Source organism: Pagrus major, chromosome 16, assembly GCF_040436345.1.
Source record: "Pagrus major chromosome 16, Pma_NU_1.0".
Lineage (NCBI taxonomy): Eukaryota > Metazoa > Chordata > Actinopteri > Spariformes > Sparidae > Pagrus > Pagrus major.
The window spans coordinates 10,031,293-10,052,749 of record NC_133230.1 but is presented as its reverse complement, the minus strand read 5'-3'; the positions used below and the strand labels follow the sequence as shown (position 1 = coordinate 10,052,749).

The 21,457-nt window shown below is 40.6% G+C and overlaps 1 protein-coding gene across 1 annotated transcript; it reads right to left on the bottom strand.

The window, feature by feature from the left end:
- Nucleotides 1-2,866: 2,866 nt before the first annotated feature.
- On the bottom strand, nucleotides 2,867-15,638 carry LOC141010254 (chitin synthase chs-1-like). Its single transcript, XM_073483127.1, is given in 22 exon segments — nucleotides 2,867-2,989; nucleotides 3,493-3,586; nucleotides 3,687-3,901; nucleotides 3,993-4,103; nucleotides 4,993-5,057; nucleotides 5,148-5,182; nucleotides 5,275-5,455; nucleotides 5,533-5,811; nucleotides 5,908-6,087; nucleotides 6,261-6,429; nucleotides 6,886-7,001; nucleotides 7,641-7,841; nucleotides 8,588-8,729; nucleotides 9,140-9,241; nucleotides 9,371-9,545; nucleotides 10,131-10,292; nucleotides 11,154-11,249; nucleotides 11,383-11,572; nucleotides 11,990-12,869; nucleotides 12,948-13,136; nucleotides 13,439-13,574; nucleotides 15,613-15,638. Coding segments are annotated over 22 exon segments (3,867 nt in total).
- Nucleotides 15,639-21,457: the final 5,819 nt, after the last annotated feature.

The following is a 21,457-nucleotide window of genomic DNA, read 5'->3' as shown; positions in this document are numbered from 1 at the left end:
AATTAAACATATTTTGATCAGGATTTATTTGAGATCTGCAGCAAACTGTACTCACTCATAAGAAACAGCTACCTACAAATGCTTAAGTTAACAAAAATGTAAAAAGAAAACAAACGAACAGCCCTACCTCACAATGGGACAGAAAGTGAGGAAACATTCCTGGATCTGTCCCTTTGTCCGGATCAGTTTATGGGGTCTACTCCAAACTGAGACCCATCCTCCGCCCACGTTTCATAGAAATCTGTTCAGTGTAGTCCCGCTGACAAACGAACAAACTGACACGGTGAAATAAACTGTTGAGATACGGAAACCCAAAATGCTTTTTTTTGCTGTTTTTGCTGGATTTAATCACTTCTATGGTTAAAAACATAAAGCATAGAAGTCCCTTTTAATAAAACTCATATGCTCTGTGATGCCCTCATTAATAAAACGTGACATCTTACCTTAGTCATTTTTCTACATGGGCTTTTTTTAACATACTGTAACTTGAAATGTATTTTAAATCCCCCCCAACTGAAGGTAAACCAGACCAACAGAAGCTTCCCAGCTGTGCTACAAACTGCTCAGTTTGGCCACGTACACCCAGCATGTAAAGCATCGACTGGGTTTCTTATTTTCATGCTTGTCACATAATCTGACTTTTGATCACAAATACCGAACATGTTTCCAAACGTTTCTGGAAGTTATTTTTCGAAACCAAGTCCTTAAGGTGAGCGGTTTCACTTTGTTGCATATTAGTCCATCTGCTTATAAAATGAACACTAGTTATGCAAATCTGCAAGGAAAAGGATGTCTGGTGCAAGCACACAGGGGAAATTCCCACAAGTAAAAAATCAGATGGTCCATCCTACCAAGTACCACACCTTACCATTTAATCTGACCTTTTATCACAAATACGGAACATCTTCTCAGCTATTTCTGGAAGTGAGGCTTGTTTTACATAACCAAGTCCAAGAAGTCACAGGTTTTACATCACTGAATAAAACACCTGATTATCAAACAAAGATCAAGTAAGGTCAAGCCGTGGTGGTTTTGGAGTCTGTAGTGGAGCTTTCTGATGGATTAAACCTACAAATTAAACCTAAAAAGTGGATTTATCTTCACTCCTATTTATCAACCTGACTCCAGCAGTGATCCGCAGAGCTGACCTCTGTTTTCTAACGTTTATGTTCTGTGATGTTGACTGCTGACTGGAGCTGGAGGGGAAATGTACTTCACTTCATGATTTTTTGATCCTTCGATGTCGGCTCTTCCTATCATTGTGAAGCAGAATTCACCAAGCGTTGGATTGTTCACCCACTAATAGGGAACGTGAGCTGGGTTTAGGCCGTCGCGAGACAGGTTAGTTTATGAACTTCATGAACATAACGTTACAGAGAGGAGAGGGGGAAAGAAGAGAGAGAAGTACAGTCTATCTATTATAGACTATTAAACTTAAAGGTAGAATCAGTAGGATTTGTCCCAGCTGTTCCTGAACAAAGATATCATTTTTTGGGGTTGGTAAAGCGTCCCGAGCAGCAACAAAGTGAAAACGTAAGAAAATCCAAGCAAGGGGCTTCTCCCCATTCCAGTCTCTCTGTTTCCATCTTTTATGTTGTTTCATCTTGCTACACCTTGTGCATGATAGGCACTTGTGATGTTGGGAAGGCGGCGTGCAATGACGCAAACTAAAAATAATCGACAATTCCTCTCAGATGCATAAAATATTAAGCCTGTTTTGAAAATGCAAGGAGGAGAAAGTTCAGATAGTTGTGTTCAAATGTAGGGAGGAGGAAAAGTCAAAAGTTGGCAGAAAAATAAATACTCAAGTAAAGTACAGATACCTGAAAAATCTGTACGGTGATGAGGTATTTGTGTGCAGGACTTAACAGCCATATTCATTTTTTAAAAATGGTTTAAAAACATCATCACAACATCATCACATATACACATTAAGCCGTAGTAGGTAAAATAACAGCAAGGAAACACATTTGTACTTCAGTAAACTTTATTTTCCTTCACTCACGAATAAATACAAACAGAATCAGATGCTTGTTACAGTTTTAGTGACCGACGTGCCTCCTCTGATGCACGTCCCGTCCCCAGCAGCTTCTTTATAACCCCTCAGAAAACATAAGTGCACAACAAATATACCAGAATTTGTTTTCTTGTAATTTAATTACAGTCCGGGGGCTTATTTACTGGAAAAAAGAAAAAAAAAGAGAAAAAAGAAAATTCTAGAAAAACATTAAAAAGTAAAAGTTGCATATGTAAATGTTTTAAACACGGCGCAGCACACAGAGACAGCATTTAAATATACCTGATAAGGATGACCAGCGATGCCCCCGCAAAATATATGCTTCATTTCCCTGATTTAAGACTTTTCTGATCTTCAGGATTCACATGATGAGTTTCCCGACTCCCAACCAGATATTCCTGACTTTTTTTTCGACATTCAAAGAACTTCATCAGTGCAAACACTGTAATTTCTCTTCACATTATTTCTAATGCTTCATTCATTCCTCTTCACATTGCAGTTTCATTACACACAGACGCAGCAAACTCAAAAATAAATATTTACAGCATACAGATCCTTCATAGATGGAATAGACTGTTAAATTGACTGATGTTGTCGAGGTCCTTCATCTGCACACACAACACATTACTGCTTTAAGATGCTGTGTTGTTCTTGTTCTGTCAAAATTCATCACAATTTCATCCAGAGTTTGTCATTTTGCAACTGTTTCACTGCAAGATGTATATAAATAACTCATCTAAACATAAAAATAAATATTACACACAATAAAAAAACAGTTTTGGTCAAAATCTCACATACAGTGGATATTTCAAAGTGCTAAATTGTGTTAGTTGGGCAGAGAGTCTGTGTTCACACCCTCGTCCCTCTATTGTATCCTCTTGTGTACATCTCATCATCGTCATAATCACTGTCTTCAGGTTCAGACTCCTCCTGGTAGCTGGAGTTGGTGTCAGCTTGAGACGCAGAGTCGGCCTGGGAGGAGATTGAAGGATGATCAGTGCACATAAATGCCACCACACCTGGAACACTTCTGGAGGGCGACTGAACTGATTCTTCTCGTCTAACCACAGCGGCACGAGGGCGTATCTTGACTCATGTCAGTAAATTCAGCCCCCGCAAGTTTCGGTAATTAAAGGAAGTAAAGTATGTGTAGGGCAATTAAATAGTTGTTTTTTCTGTTAGCAACTTACACAAAAGCATAGTTAAATAATTAGAGTGAGGTGGATCCAACTTGTGTGGAGAATGCTGTTTGATCGAGGTTATGACTATGACATGTTACACTGAATCCCCTCATTAACAAACTGAATGGTATAGAAAATTAAGTTTTGTGTTATTTAGTACTTTGTATGAACTATCAGTAGTTCTTGTGTCATTGCAAGTTGTTAAAATAGTCATGTGTGGACTAGCAGACACAGTAGGTGTAATAAAAGAAGCAACACTGATAGTAGAAACATGTAGCAGTAAAGTGTAAATACCTTTTTACTCGCCTGGTTTAATTCTTCTTTTTCAGGTTTTTGCTCTTTGGGCTGTGTGTCCAGGAAGGCAACGTAATGTATCAGAGTTATGATTCTAGATGAAGACAGAACAAGAGAGTTAGATCATTTTAGAAAGGCTGACAGATACGTGAACAGTCGTTGAAATCAAAAAGTCATTTGATGTGAGTGGTCACCTGTGGTACAGCATGCCAAAGAACTGAAGCAGCACCGATAAAGCAAACCCCAGAATGAACATGAAGCCGATGGGATCGATCTGTACGTCTTGTCCAGTGTCCTCGAGTTCGAAGTTTAACAAGGGGATCGAGATGGAGACGGTGGCCTGGAGGAGCTGGAGGGTGAATGTTGCCACCAGCCACATCGCATTCATGATGAAGAAAGCGAAGTTTATCTGCGTGTGATGAGAAAGACGAGATTAATAAAATGAACTGTGCCGTTGTTTCCTGTTAGATTAGCCATAGTTCAGCTCCACACACACACACCTTGTTCCTCAGCTCCTTCAAGTCATTGGCCATCTTCTTTTGTTTCTCTTTGTCGTCGACCAGAGGCTGCAGGTACTTGTCCTGAAGTTCTTTCCAGAAGTCCTCCTCCGTCTACAGAGGAACACAGACACCCTTTCTATTAATTATGTTGTAAATGTACTATATGTTGAAGCTGTTTAAAGGGGCAATATGTATATTTGAGTTTAAAACATTATGTCAAAGATGTCTCTGTACTATTTATACTGAAGTTAGCGTGCTAACTGTTAGCGTTGAGTTCACTAGTCCAATAAGTAAACAATATAAACTCATTAAATGTCAGGAAACGAGATATTTTTACACCTATTTTCCTTCCTTAATAGAAAAAAAACAACCATCTGAATTCACATTTCTGTCTTTTACTGAAGCAAGATGAGTTGAATTGTAAAACACACTTCATTGAAACTCGACATGAACAAAATAAAATCAGCCAGAAAAGTCTTGGTTTGTCTGCCCACAGTCACTTCTGGTTGGGTCAAATAAAATGTGATGTGAAAATATTCTGGATCAGTCATTTTTTTATCCGCAGCTGATGCCCAACTCTCTCTCTCACTCATTTCCCCTATCTGTAAATCACCTCTGTACTTTTTCCCCCTGTCTTCATACTGTCATCAGTCAGTCTCAGATGCTGTGTACAGCAAAGAGTACAGTGAGCAGCAGTTAGCGGCTATACTGCTTCCTTCAAATGCTTCAATGTCATATCAAAGGGTGACTCGATCGACTTGGGGAGTACTACTGCGTACTTGAAAAAAAAGTAGTATAAAGCCTTTCGTGGTTCCAGAGGACGCTGCTTGTGATCTGATACATCGCCTCCAGTGATGTCATTTAGTGGCTACATTGCATTGTGGGTAGGCAGGTTTTGAAAATGAAGATGACTGCATAGAGTAAAAAAGGCAATGTCTCTGGTCCTGCTATATTGATCGGCCGATAATCACACCAACCTGATAATTACAGACATACACACCTTGTCGAGTGAATCTTCCTGGAGCTGCATGTCATTGGACGCATTCTTTAGTTGTGTGACCCAACCTGGGAAAAGGAGAAAGACAGGAGGGCATTAGTAGATAGCATCACATTAGCAAGTGTGTTACATTTTTTTGCCCAATTGTTTGGACTTACATTGGGCACGGTGGTTGAAGACAGGCTCCACTTGCCTGTAACACAATCAGATACATTTTTAGTATCATCTCACACTTTGTATTACCGACACTTTGTATTCAGTGACTGTTCCACCTTCAGATCTCACCTCTGTGCTTCCTCCTGGATCCTTACGTCCTCCACAATAGTGTTTTGGGGCAGGAGTTCAGGCTGTGCGGACTTTGGGTTCGTGTCCTCTTGGCTGACAATGAGCTGTCCTTCTCCAGATCCGCGGCTGGATTTCTTGCAACACTTGACCCATGAAAAGAGCCGGTGGAAGGTGCTTTTGGCTGCGAGGGTGTAGATCAGATTTAGTTAAGTCGTCACAAACAATCATTAGCAATAATTATATTCAACTGGTGTCTACCTTTCTGGGCGGTTGTTTGTGGGGTGGTGGCTTTAGGCTTGGCAGCTCCGGCGGCAGGTTTCGTCTCCCGGGTGCCCCAGGACACGTTGTTCATGTTCACCATGGAGTAGATGGTGAGCAAGAGGTAGGCGCTGGGGATGCAGATGATGTAGAGAAAGCCATGGAACACCAGCTGGATTTCCTGAGGATGCAATAATGCAGTTACGATGTAAATGAGGGCCATGATGACGACGAAAAGGCTGCTGGGTGCCAGGATAGTTTTGTCCTTCACCATCGAACCTGAAGAAAGATGAAAATATGGAGAGTTTTTAGAAATTAAAGCAACTTTAAGCTTCTAGGTCTGCATTAAGTTATGCTTGTTTGAATATAACTTACCGATAATGGACATTGTCACCACCAACATAAGGAATGCATATATGATACTCATGACAGCTGCAATTTGGATCTGAGTGTCTGCCTTGAGTTTGAAAGAAAGACCCAGGTAGATGGCAGGAGGAATCACAGCCAGGACCAGGGCAATGTTGCCTTCAATATCGAAGATGAAGGTCAAACTACCTGGAGAGCACAATAGAGGAGGCACACAGAGTCAATGTTCTTCTTCCCTTTTTTATTTTTGCATTTATATACATACAAATGAAACAATGGTAAGACGATCATGTCTGGTTGATGTCCAGTTGATCTCAAAAGTTCACCATAGGTTGTACATCCCTCAAACACAAAACACCAACCTGCAATCAGAAGGCAGATGGTGGCAGGTGCCAGAATGCCCGAGGTGATGTTAAACAGCAGGTAGAACATGTAGGGTTTGGACATGGACGGGTTCCTCTTGGAAATTATGCTTGCTGAGCCTAGCAGATCCACCACGTTGGCCATTGTGGACGGTCCCCATCGCCGACGCTGAAGATGTGAAATAATCTTTAGCACAGCTGTTGTGAATCTGACAACTTGTAAGCAATGAGATCCACATTCATAAATGCCACTGATACGCAGATTCTGAATTTTGGAAGAAAATATTAGCGATTCGCTTTTCTTCACTTCTGATCTGATTCCGATTCTGAAGAGGTTGTTTGCTGGCAGTTATAATAAAAGGCGACCAAATGAAACACACTGATACCTTGAGTAATTTACAAGAAATGTTACGGGTTGGAACATTGTCAGAAACATTGGCTTGAGTCATTTGTAGGCATGGGAATGCAGAAATGTTGCATATTATATCTCTAAAATGTACTTATTTATGATTCATATAAATAGACAATGGAATCTGGATCGGCATGGCAGTCTGATATCCGATGAGTGAATATATCAGTTTGTCAAATCTTTGTGGGAAAGGTTCTGATCAGCTACAACACTCACCTGGTTGTAGAGTTCCTTGAAGTCCTCGGGTGCGTTGGTGTAAGCATCAGATGCTGCGTTGTACTCCACTCTCCATCCCTGTTTCAGCAGCAGAGTGCACAGCCAGCGGTCCTCACCTGCAGAGAAGGGAAGATGGAGAGACTGATTGTGAAAGCTATCACCAAGACTGGGTGAGAAACAAGGAACTAAATAAAGAAGGAGATCAGATTTTGCATACCGCCAAGTACCATCTTTGTCATTGAATCTGACTTTTGATCACAAATACTGAGCATGTGTTCAGCTGTTTCTGGATGTGTACATCTGCAAGGAAAAGGATGCCGGTGCAAGCACACAGGAAATACCCACAAGAGCTGACCTCCCTTTTCTAATGTTTATGTTCTGTGACGTTGACTGCTGACTGGAGTTTAACAGCCATATTCATTTTAAAAGAGGACTAAAACCCAACATATCCACATCGTACGGCTCCAGAAAATGAAACAACACACTCCAGAGAGTAGGTTAACCACTGATTTTTTTAACAACACATTAGCAGTTGGACCAGTCACAATATTATCAGCCCTGTCAGAATCAGTGGGTAACTTACTCTCTGAAGTGACTTCAGAAGCGGCATTTCCTTCGTCAGAAGCCATACCACATGTATAGGTTGGGTTTTACTTTGTTTTTCTGCCATTGACTTCCACACAAGATTTGCAAACGTAATGACCCTCCCTTCTTTTTTAGAGAAACAGGAGGTCCTATCAAACAGCATCTGTTACCTTGGTCGTACTGGATGTATTGGCTCGCCTCCGTGGACTTGGTGGAGTACCTCTTCATAACGTTGTCGTCCATCAGCGCCTCTGCTCTGAACAGACTGAAGCAGCCGGGGCTGCACAGCACGCAGCCGAACACGTGCTCCGCTGTCTTCTGCAGCCAGTGGCTGACAGCGTACTCAAACTTCTGGAACCACACTGCAGGACCTGTCGAGCACACATAGAGGTATTGTAAACCTAAACATCGACCTAATGCTGGTCAATGTTGGTTTTTCAGCTTGTGCAATGTGCCCATGAGGTGTATGGGCTGTCGTCCTCGAAAGGTGTCGGCGTGTAGTATGTTGATAAGAGATTCTTCGGAGGCAAGGCTGGGTGTATTAGACAGAGCATTCTTTATTGAAACAGATTTCAAGCCAGCGTCCGAACCAGAGTGTGGCCACTCCCTGGTATTCTCAAATCTTGGCAAAGTGATGCCCAAAATACTTTGCCTTCTGCTCTATCAGAACTCCTCTCAGACCCTCAGTCTTAGGAGATCAACCAAAATCACCCCCGTTCTCTGGTGTGTGTGTGTTTTTAAAGTCTATTCGCTCAGGCCTGCCTGTTTCTCTAATTGTTTACCTACGTGTACATGGAGGTGTGTGCGTTACTATGTTGATGTTAGTCTCTGTATACTTAAATGGAAATGTGTACATTAAATCAACCCTGAACCTCTTCCTATCCTTAGATGGAAATGTATACACTGAACCTCTGAATTCCTCAGTCCTTGGTGTGGGCCTCTTCCTTTAGCTATTCTCTGAAGCACACTACAGAACTAATGTGTTGTTATCCTGAACATGAGATCTCTACATTGTCTCCTTCCCAAATATACTTAAAGAAAGCATTTGATCCTGTCCCATCCTGTCCTGTCACTCAGAGCTCAGGAGGTATAAGAAACACTCAGACACTACACCCACCTGATCCAGTGGGGTGAATCCTGCCACACGCTGCCCCGACACGAGGGTACATTTTCAGACGATCGATGAGCAACATCACAGCGGCCGGCTGGAAGTCTGTGTCTCCGTCTAAAGCCAGCAGGTAGGTGTTGTGCTTCTCTCTCTGAAGGAACAGGCACAGATTTCTTTGTTTAACATTAAAGGAATAGTTCACCCAATAATGATAAGATAATGACTGAACAAAAATTCAGTCATTATCTGCTCACACCCATGTCGTTGGAAAATCAGGTAAAGTTTGCAAAACAGTGTTTCAGGATTCTTCTAAACAACTGAAGGAAAAATTAGCACAAAGAAAAACATAAAATGGCTCCACACAGCTCGAAAAGATGTTATTTACACTCAGCAGCAGTCGAGCTTGTGCACCTACTACTTCAGACAGAGTGCTAAGGGTAACGCTGCCACGCCTTTTTGCTGTGAAGCTCCACAAATGTTTTGTGTGTGATGTGTGAGTAGATAATGACTGAATTTTCATTGTTGGGTTAGGGTTAGTGTCGTATGTTAATCTTAACCCACCTGGACCTCTTCTTTCAGCTGCTGCTCGTCTTCTTTGTTCTGCCAGCGTTGGTAATATTTGGTCATGAGTTTCCAGCCAAGAAGATAGTAAAGGTACATGATCTGGAAAACAAAAAATAACAATTAGATAAAGCTAGTATTTCTCATGATCAAGGGTTGTTGAGTTTGAAACAGGAAAAAAAAACAGATTTCTAAACATGAAGTGAACTCTAAAAGTCATTATTTTCCTACCTGAGACCATCTCTTCTTGTGGCGGATGAGCTCTTTGTCCTTGAAGTGAACCACGATATTGTTCCCGTGAGGCATGGTGATCACAAGACGACCTCCGTAAGGTGTCCTCACTACCGTCTGATCTGGGATTTGCTGCTGCTTTTTGAAGAACTTCTCATCGATGTTTTTGAAAATGCTGATGACAGAAATTGAGAGAACACTTTTTATTGTAATTTTTACTTTCTTAAAAACAGTTTTTTCTCTGCTGTGTCAAGTGTTACTGTCCGGTCAGAACTAACTAACTGAAGGGCACGTCATATTAATATAATATAATAAGAATATCAAGCTTAAAGGTAGAATCAGTAGGATTTGTTGGAGCTGAACGCACCACAAAGATAGTTGATTGTTGAGTTTCATTCCCGGGACGTCAAATATCTAGGCAGAGGGCTACAGGAGACACTAATACACCTTTTTTACCCATTCCAGTCTCTTTCTCTGTCTGTTTCCTTCCTGTTACATCTTTTATCGTGTTTCGTCTTGCTACATCTGGTTGAAATCAGTCTTGTGATGTTGGGAAGGTGGTGTGCAATGACGCAAAATAGAAATAATCCATAATTCCCCTCAAACGCATTCAAACTAAAGTGACGCGCCTGTTTTGACAATATAAGGAGTAGAAAGTACAGATATTTGTGGTCAAATGTAGGGAGGAAAATTAAGGTTAGGTAACGAAATCTGATTTTTTTGCGACTGCCCTGTAACTGTTGACCTTCTGTAAACTTACCCATAAACTTCTGTGAAGACTTCCACCAGGTTCTCTGCATACTTGTTGAGGTGACGCCCCTGACTTCCCTCAACATCTTCGAATGCGTCATCGAAGAAGATGTGGGCTTCGAAGGCGAAATCGTTGAACTTTGGGTCTATCTTTGGTCTGTACTTGTCCAATCTGCAGTGTTCAGAGAAACATAAAGATTCACTGGGATACAGAACATTTTGTGGTAGTTAAGAGTACATTGTGAAAACCGTCTGGGTCATGGACACAATCTCTGGGAAAATGAAATGACAGCAACACATTTAAAGCCTTTTCACACCAAGCTCTCTTTAAGATTTTTGCCCGGAAAATTTGCACTCACAAAATGTTTGGGATTTTACCAACATATGCACGCCGCTGCCGAACATTCATATGGGGGAAAAATATTTAGATGGACCTTGACGTCAGTGGATTACCACCCACGGAAACACATGTTTGACCAATGAAATCCTTTGATTCAGCTGATGTCCAGGTCAAAATGGCAGAAAACCTTATCTATTTGGTCTTGCAGCATCCAAAACTGTATTACAGACACCGCACCGACTACCTCAACAACCATGTCAAGGACAATAACTGTCTTGAGATGGTCCAGCAGCTGGGATACGATGAAGATGGTAATGTAGCTAATGTAGTTATATGTTGGTCACGCAAAGGGTTTTTGGGTGCAGGGTGAATTTATTGGGCCTCATTAACAAAACGTAAATGACCAAATCTGATCGTGAAGTCTATTAATGTTTTTTCGCAAACTGGGGCGATGGGGACGGAAATGGAATACAGCACCCCGGATAATATATTGTGTGCCAATTTTCTGTATTGCCACATTTTTGCATCACACTGGTGGTAAACGGCTTTTAACTGACCACATGGCAGAATATATATTTAAAATTTTCCACTACAGGTAGCATTGAAAAGCTTAAATTCTTTTGGTTGGTGATGCGTTGAAGTGAACAGAGAGTTAGAGGAATGAAATATTATAAAAGATTCCATGCAACTCACCTGAATATCGAGATGATGATGTTCAACATCTCATCGTAGGTCTCGTGCCACATGGTCGCGCACAGATACACCATCACCTTGTCATCTTGTGTACCACTTGACATGACAAGATTTTGCAAATTTGAGAAACTTTGTTGAAACAGTTTTGTTTGGAGAAGAGAAAGTGTCACTCTAACAGCCTTAAAATTTAAGTCTGAGGCTTTAAATGCTTCTTTCGAGGACACACGACACTTACTTCTTCATCTTGCGTTTGGTCTGGATGTCGAAGCGGGTGTTGAGTAGCAGAGACTGCTCGATGAAGGCTCCTTCGTACAGCCTCCTGACAAACAGGTCTTGGGTTCTCTGGATACGATACACATTGAGGTACCACAGATGGAGGGTGGCCAACACAAGGCCGAGCCACCAGGACACCGCCGAACCTGAGGGAAGATTAATAAACATGTTCAGTGATGACTGTAACTCTGGATACTGCAAGGTGCAAGATTAACTGTTCAACCTACTACGGATTTGAACCAAAAGTGGTACTTACACCAAAAAATGGGCGGGACTAACTGGTGGTTGTTAATTTAAGCCTGAAACTGATACGGGTTGATCAAAAGTTGTTATAATTATTATCTATTAGAAAACTATTTACAGAAACGCTTCAAAATTGAGCTTCAGGAGTACGAATATTGAGACATTTTACTTGGCTCATTCTGATACTTGAACAAATTAAGTTATCTGTAACGGATACTTTACTGAAACGAGTATCCTAAATAAAAAAAATAACTAAGAAAGGTGAACTGGTAACAGTAGTAATAGTGTGGAGCATGTTTAGAGTTTTGGTGCTTAATTACCTGTCAGTAGGCCAATGTCAGTTATCTTGGACATGTCCAGGAAGCACAGAGTGTGTGTCACATCCAGAACCAGATGTGGGAACACACTGCCGTTCAAGCTGTGGTTTCTTCCATCCACAACTACATCGCAGTAGCCTGTGAAGCTGATGCTTTCGGTGCCGTTCAGGCTCGTTCTGTAGTCCTGATAGTAAACGATAACGGGGACGACGAGCAGAACCATGACGGCCAGAGAGGCCAGGTACAAAGGCAGGATGAAGCATCGTCTCAGTGCGTGCATCTTACAGGCTGCCAATGCAAACCAGTGGCAGAGAGCAGAGGAGATGAGCTGGACCCCGATGATGATGGCAATAATTCTTGTCTCGCGCGTTGGGATGGACTTCACTATGTCCCAGTCCATTTGGCCAAGAGGGACGTAGGCTCCGAGGACACAGGCGGTCACAGCGATCCTGAGCAGGCTGGAGAGGATGTTCAGGATGTTCTGGCACTTTGTCATGTCTCTGCACAGGTTCTTGAGGAAAACGGAGCTGCTGTTCTTGCCAATCAGTCTGAAGTAGCTCTCCCACCAGTTGAAGGACACAAAGAAGGACCCACCAACAGCCAGACCCACCCAAATGGCCATCTTGGTATCAAAAGGATCTTTCATAATGTATAAGACGAGGACCAGGACATAACCCAGCACAAGGAGGATGAAGGCGGCGATGGATGGCAGCAGGAAGCGATTCCTTTCTTTGGCGGTGCACTGAGCGACCACCTGGAGGAGCGCAGAGAGGACGGCTACGCTGTTCAGTATCGTCACGTTGGTCACGATGTCCAAGTGCGGCATTGCAACGATGGTGAGAATCGCCGCACCAAGAGACACCAGGAACTCAAAGAACAGAACCTGGAGGAGAAGTAGGAAGAAAATTCAACCAGACAGTCAAAGATGAGACAAACTGAGAAATGTTGGCTCTCGTCTTACCAGGGCAGTTGTTGTTGTTCCTGGCAGCTTTGATGTTTTGTAACATGCCTTCCAGATGCTTTTGAGAAAAATAAGGATGCTGGAAGCGATGAGAGAGCAGCCGATACACAGCAGAACGACGGGTTTCTGCTCATCTGGGATTGTCTTTGTGCCTTCGTTGGACAAGGTGATGAGGAGGAGGAAAGACGTCTGGAACAGAGTAAAAAAAGTGAAAAGTGACTGTATGTCATGTAACTTCATGTAGACCTCCTGTGTTGAGTAATTACACCAAAGCAAATTATATTCTAGGAGTGATAACAGGTATGAACCATGATATATCTGGATGCAAGAATTTCCTCAACAAAGAAAGTGACCCATTTCTGTCTATGAAGCAGACACTTTGCAAAGAAATCACACATTTTCCAGGGTCGGTTCTCTAATACTTCTAGCTGTAGCCTTACTCATAGTACTAATGTAGTGTAAATATATATATATTAAAGGAAATAGCAAACCTTGCTGCAGAGAGCCAATCCAAACACAATCATAGCGACGACACACAGAGTGATGATCTTTAGAAGTTTGATCATCTTCCACGGCGTCTGTTCATCTTCAATGATCGGGACCTCCCGACAGGTGTCCCACGGCCTCCTTCATAAATACATTGACAGGTGATGAGAAATGATGTGACAGTTTTGTCTCTGAGGGTCAGAGAGGCTGAGATGGATGATTTAATGACTTGACGTGACGAACATGTATTACAGGCTGAACTTCTTCTTCTGTGTGTTTATTGCTGGAATCCAAACCAACTGTAAAGGTGCATACCGTCACCTTCTGTATTGCAGTGTGATGATGCTCTTGTTTAAGCAAATATTGCAGCAGCACAAAGACAAAGTAGCAAGTAGAAAAAAAAGTAAGTGCAAAATGTTTACTGTTCTGAAGTCATTTTGCTCTTGACATTCAGTATATGTCACTGTAATGTGAGGTGAGAACTGTTTGTATATTTTTTCAAACCATAAAAGTAAAAAAAACCAAAAACTTTTCTATTAATGTAATAAAACTTCAATCAATTGTTTTTCAATAGAATAGAGAAGAGAAAAGGTTTATTTTAAGTCCTGCAGTCATGCAAAATGTGAGCTATAGTGAGTCAGTCACTGTGGTTTATAAATGTTGCATTTGGTTTTGAATTTGAACTGGAAGAAGTTAAAGTCAGGATTAATAATTTGTTGTTTTTTTAATGTTTTGTTATTAATTTAACCCTGTTTTTTCTAGTAAAACTGCATTTGGTCTGCGTCAACTACTGCCCACAGTAGACTGTTTGTTTCCTATTCAAGTTCCTGTTTTTTCAAGCACTGACACTGACTTTGGATTCGCAACATCTGTCTGAGTAAATCTGACTTTTAACTGCAAAAACAACTGTGGAAAGCCTCTTCTTATAAACATGCTGTAATTAGTTGACCATTTACTGGGTGATGCGGCAGTTTGTCCCAAATGCACATCCTGAACTTAACCAATTATAACTCTACATTTAAGAGAGAAATACTGATGTTAAAGCGTTAATATATCAATTTAAAAATTAAACTAAATGAAGTGTTAATATATCTATACACTACTCAAAACGAGTTAGGGATGTTGGGATATGGGTGCATATATGCATGTGCATGGATATGCAATAAAAGTCAAATGAAATGAGTCGCATTATTTCACAAAACACAGAATAAAAATTAAGATATGTCAAAAAATAAACAATCAAGTGAAACACTAAAATATCCCTCACTAATTCTGAGTAGTACATATATATACATACATATGTTTTCAGGCTGGACAATACGGCCTTAAAATAATGCTGAAATATTTTAGCCATCATTGTTAGAGGGATTACTAATGCGGCTTTAATGGCTGAGTGGGTGAAGACGAGTATTAGGACCAGTAGAACAGTCTGATAAGGTTATTAATACTGGATTAATTATAAGTATTATAAGAATAAGGGTGGAGAATCATTTACAGCAACATCAGACTGATAATCTGTTGGTACTTTTATAAAGATCAGTTTCAGATGGATGAGACGTACTGGCTTTGAGGATGATATGAAGCAAAGTGTCCTGACGCGGGGACCATTACGCACAGGCGACTGTATGTTCATTTCATTTCAAACATGTTCTCAGAAGTTAAACTGTAGGAGCTTACAAACATATTTTTTAAAGATATTTTTATGAGAAATTCCTCCTGCAGTGTCTGGTTTAAAACAGCTGGAACAAACATCCGCAACAGTAAAAACATATTTTACAGAAACAACAGGACGTGTTTTTTTAATAACTCAAGTAGAAATTATAGTCCAGAGAAGTGATTTGATCAGTTGGTTATTAATTAATCTGTTCAGGTAATCATTTGTCAGCAGCAGTGTCTAAACTAAAATATGTTTTCATTTAAACGCTTTATAATGCAGTTATAATCAGATATAATGTTAAAGATTCTCCACAGTTATGAAGTATAATTTCAACTTCATCCACAGGTGCAGAAGTTATTATTAACCTTGTTTACTTGCAACTGCAGAAAAATATCAAATGACAAAATGAAAATGACAAATATAAAAAATATTTTTGTTTTGAATTAGATCAACAGTTTTTGACACAAGCTGTAAATTAACTTCTATGACTGAAAAATGAAAATATGTTTTGAGTCTACTTACTTGGGCAGGTCTCTCCTCTCCTCCATGGTTGTTGCTGCTACTGGATGCCTTCTGGCTCAACACCAGTTTTTAAAGCACACCTGCGTGACTCACACCTTCACTCACTCGTCCCCACCCACACTGCTCAAAACAGGTGAATGCTCCAGCACATGAATGTCATTCAGTTAAAATTTACAGTGCAACTGTTTTAACAAGCAATACAAAAATATAGTTTCAACCAAGGAATTTAAACATCACCTCTGACACTTATCAAATATAAGTATTACACGTGTTGTTTCTGTATCTGCTGTGTGTTGGGGGAGAAGACACATGATGCAACTTCAGGTCTTAGTAAGTGTTTTTGCACCAGAGGTGACAAAAAGTCCTCACATTGTTTCCTCCAGTAGAAGTTCGGATACTTGTGTAAAAACAGACTCTGGTAAAAGTAGTAGCCACATTTTCACAAAACCTCCCGAGCAGCAACAAAGTGAAAAAATAAAAAAATCCAGGCAGAGGGTTTCTGTCTTCTTACGTCTTTTACTTCCTTTCGTCTCACTGCATCTGGCATGCGTGGTGTGCTCTTGTGGTGCTGAGAAGGTGGCGTGCAATGAGGCAAAATAAAAATAATTGATAATTCCCCTCAAATGCATTAAAACTAAATTTACTAACCTGCTTTGAAAATGTGAGGACGAGAAAGGACAGATATTTGTGTGTCAGAAAAATAAATATTAAAGGAATTTACGGATTTGTTTTTCATTACTTCCCAATGTAATGAAAAACAAATACTTTCATTCCAACCAATGGAAAGCCAGGAAAAAGACGAAAGAGTGACGGGAGGAGAGAGTCCAGAGTCAATGGATGAGTAATAATGGGAGTGCTGTTACATAATATGCCAAAGTAAGTGATTAAGGCTGGACGGTATTTCACTAATTATAGACCTGAGAATAGTTTTATTACCGGACCAGTCATCAGTATGAACATAATGTACCTGCTGTGACTCAGAACATAAAATTTGTTCTGATGAAGTCTCCCAATATTTTGAGGAGCATGACTTCGTACCCAGGGCACAGTCACATGGCATTAGATTGTCCAGAGGTGGACGTTTGTCCTGATGGCGGCACTAGAAGAAAGTTAAAAAGCTCCCAAAATGTAAGGAATCCTCCTCTGGGGAGCATGAATATCCACAGCAAATTTAACAAGAGTCCGGGTTAGTTTTTGTCGTGCCACACGTGTTGGTCAAGAGGACATTTTGAGCTTTCAGTGGAGCATGATGAAAAACGAGGAGCGGGGCAACAGATTCATTAGGGATCACCCTCTGGGGAGCATGAATGTCCGTAACTAATTTCATCAAAATCTGGTTTCTAGTTTTACATTTTCAATTTGCGCATTAAGAAAAACAGTGGAAATGCTTGAAACTAGAATAAATGCGACCACGTGTAACAGAAACAGACGTGAGGAAACAAATGATGACGTATATGAAGCGTGTGTCATAAACATCTGGAGAGACAAAGAATTGAGGCAGATGCAAACATCAGATTTTCTTTTGCAGATTTTCTGGAGATTCATTTAAAACTGGACGTTACATTTTCACCTGCACATCGGCTTCATGTTACAAGGAATTAAATCCAGACCAGGATATCTTTGTAGTGCACAACAAAACATATAGTTTTGACTTCCATCATGTAAAAATTACTAAAAATCTCTTTTGCAGATTAGTCTTTGTCAAAAATTGTGCTGGTGTGGCTACAGCACAAGAAGATCAGGTCTTTTGTAGCACACAGAGTCCTGCGTACTGTAATTATAGCATTTATAAATAGGACTTAATTAGATGAGATGGAAACTTCTCAATCGAACCCGACAGTTGTTTGGTGTTTGTTTCCAACACCGACCGTGCAGTACGCTGTACACTGTACAAACGTCTTTGGGTTCTTGCACTCGAGGTTAATTTGACGCAGATAATCAGATTATAAAATGGCACTGACACGTGAACGGAGGAATAAGAAACTCACTGGAAAGGAGTAATCCTCTGTGATGCAGGCAGGTCGGTGCTGATCGGATAAATTCTCATCTGCTGGGAATTAAGGTTGATTTCATGTTGCCAGTTTCCTTTATCAGTAAGAGAAAGAAATTCCCCTAAAAAGTGGCACACCTGGCACAACCTATCTTCAGGCCGCCAGAGGCTCAGACACAGATCTCTGTGGGCGTTATTTGGAGAATTACCAGAGAAGAATATACAGATTCCATCTCAGTGACGTTACCAAAATGGGCCAAAGAGTCTGAGCCATTACGGACGGTATCGATGGCGTGTTTTGGCCGGAAGTCATCAGACTGAGCTAGCATAGCAGTTTCATCGATCCACCGGTTCACTGAGACCAATTCCATCATAGAGTAAAACAGAGTAAGAGTTACATCTCGCTCGAAGTGGTCTCAAGTTGAATCCTCCAGTAACAAACATGGTGGGCGAGTACGAGAACAGTTACGTTCACGATGCAGCAGCTTGTTAAAAAGCAAGACTGTGTCTTTTTAATTAGGCTCTATACTTTGTCTCTATGTTCGTTTCCCTTTTAGTTTTGTAAAATAATTATCTTAATGGTTTATTTTACAAAACTAAAAATAAACCATAAACACGCCCAGCAGGTTTGAATGGAGGTGATAATGAAAGTTCAATGAAGGATGAAGAAGCTGTGTTTTATTTGTCGCTGAAGATTAGTTACAGTCTGTTTACATCACTTGTGGATTACGAGGCGAGTTTGTTTATTATCTTTTTTTTTCCCTACTTCCTCCTGGCAGCAGCAGCGGGTGAATATTTCATATGTAATCTGTGTCACTGTGTCACTGAGATCCAACATCAACAAAGCCACAACAATAAAACCTTGTGAGATTGTGTTACTGCTGCTGTTGTATCAGCTGGACTTCTCTTTCATCCACAAACTGCCTCCGGTCATCACTAATAATACCCAATGAGACAAATGTTGGTTTATAAATGTTGGAAATGAGCCATGTCAGCATCTGCTTCCAGTCCCAATTCAAGTTGAAGCTGCCTCCATGAGTCAAACGCGTATCCGATGTTTATTCGGGTGCCACACAAATTTCACAAATCCTTTAACTTTTCTCATTCCTCAAACTAAAATGGTGGACTGGCTGAAGTGTCGTGACTGCCAACACTGAACTCAACACTGATGGTCCTTGTCCACAGGAGCGTCGATATAGTCTCTTGATTCAGCTCTCAAAGTGCCCCAGATTGATTTACCTTTAAATTGTGTATCGATGTTTTTGATCACACGAGAAAGAGAGTTTTTTTTTTATAAACATCAGTCAGCTACCCAGTGACCTATTTCCCTCAGATGACACTTGGTTCAGCCAAATACTTGTTGATCGTTATCAACACTCAACTGTGTTGATAACAATCTTATGATGACTAATGATTGAACCTGCTGTCACTCCCAGCGCATCAAATACAGAAGCCGGGTCAGCAGCCCGTCACTTCTCAAGGCGCCGCTCTAGTGCAGTTAGATAAACAGCGACGGGACTTTCCTTCCAAACAGAGTATTTCCTGTCACGTTTGTGACCAAGAGTAATTGGTTTTTGGGTTTAAGTACAGTAAGTGAACGTAACAAGAGTGACGTCACTTAAGTTAGTTAGTATGAGCTTTTCCTAAACCTAACCAAACCACGACTGTTTGACAAAGTTAAACAAACTGTTTATCTGCACGCTTTATTTTGAAAGTGTAAACAAATGTGGCAGAGACCTTCACGTGCAAAACTGACACTAGAGGGATGATAATAATAATAATAATAATAATAATAATAATAATAATAATAATAATAATAATAATGACGATAATAATAATAACTTTATCAATAAAGCACTTTTCTAAACAAGGTTACGAGCAAATGATAAAACCCAAAAAGTTTTGAGGAGTCGTAAATGCCTTACGAGAAGGTTTGAAGAGGAGATTTAAAAGTTGCTGATGATGTCACCTGCCAGGTTTCAATAGGTAGAGTCTGTGGGGGGTCTCACTGCACAGGGGGTCAGTAAATCTTTAATATACGTTGGGGCGAGACCAGCTAAAGGTGCTATTTGTAAGAAAAGTTGATTTTTGAGTCTCATTCCCAACCAGTCAAAAACTCAAAAAAATCAACATATTCTTGCAAATAGCACCTTTAAAGCTTTAAAAGTGTTAAGTTACATTTTAAAATCAGTCCGAAATAAAACAGGCAGCCAGTGTAAGTTGAGAAAATAAAAGCATGGATAACTTTTTGCAGGACAAGAATGATCAGATTGTAGAAATGCTTGTTCTTCTAGATTGTACGTGTAACGCGTAAAGCTAAAGTGAGCTAAGTTTACTGTGCAGCTGGCTGGTGGGACGTAAACGGCCGGAGACTCATGACCTCTGATTTGTCAAGTAGGGCAGGTAGAGCGTCGTAGTTTAAAGCTTAAGGCTGCGATAAACAGGCTTCACTCTCCAGGTTTCAGGCTCTCCAGCAGGATTTGGAAACATTTCTAGGATAAAAAAGTGAACATTTCTTTACGGAGCTGGATTTGCTTTGGGCACACTGTGGTATAAAATGTCATCATATGTTGTTGAAGCACTGAGATGTCTCTAAAATCTTCAACAGAAAAGCTGCGTGACAAACTGTCGGTGTTTGTGGAGATTAAACCGTCCTCGTAGGGACTGAAATCTAAATTTTGGCCTCTGCTGCTTCGACTTTGACCATTTTCTTTATGATTTGCCTCTTGTGTGAGCTTATTTTTAGCATTCGTCAGAGGCCACATGCATGACTTCTGGCTACCGTAACGCCTTGATCGAAGGTATTTCAGCAGATTAGAAAAAATGTAATACAACCTGCACAAGGAAGTTGAGGGGGAATTAGCAGGAAGGGAAAATCTGATCAGGCCACCTCCTCATACTTCAGATCTAGCATCATATAGGAATTAATTTCCTTCATTGTCTGGTTTTCTTTGTCGATGTCGTTCCCCGCCCTGATGCTGAAGACAAAATCTCCACCGTTTGTACATATGTACATATATATACAGTATACTGTTTATCATAATCCAATGAAGATTTTTGTTGTTCGCATCTTCTGTTTCTGACGTCATCCGGCCGCCTTTTCAATAGAAATTGAGTCGAACTGTTTTTTCTGTACACTTTTTTCAAAGATATGGTGACAGACTCTCTTCACCTCCGACGCTCGTATTTTGAAATTTATTCGCCAAAAAAGAGACAAAAAATAAAAATAAACAAAGATTTTCTATAGAATAATATCATTACCGTGAATTGATTTGGCCACAATAATCGTGTAATGAAAATCTTATATATATTATATAATACATCATATATGAATGTAACGTCTCATTACTGCAGGCAGAATAAACCAAAACACTGCAGACGTCCTGTGACAAAACATGAGTTAGTAAGCGAGCGACTCGACTTAGTGACGGAAATACAATAAAAAATGTGTTCGGTTTACGACCGACCTGGCACGGCCCAATCCGTGGATCACAACTGTCCATAAATGCTTCCATGAATTACGGACGACGGGTTTGATGCACAGACGTACGTACACACACGGTTATTATGTGCTTTCTTTTTTATTAGCAATTTGGTTTTGGGACAGAGAGAGCAGAGGACACACCTGTGAGCCTGCCTATCTGCTGAATGATCACTGCGATAGCATCGACTTGGAAGGAAGTTGTTCAGTGTAAAAACAGAAATAGCATTGATGTAACTACTGCTGCCATGTTGCTGTAAGTTAACCCGCTACGTTTAGCATCAGCAGTGAAGCTGCATTCAGCACAGTGCACTTTCCAAGTAGCATACATAACCCTCGTTCCACACCCAAAAATTTTCTAAGACTGAAGTTTT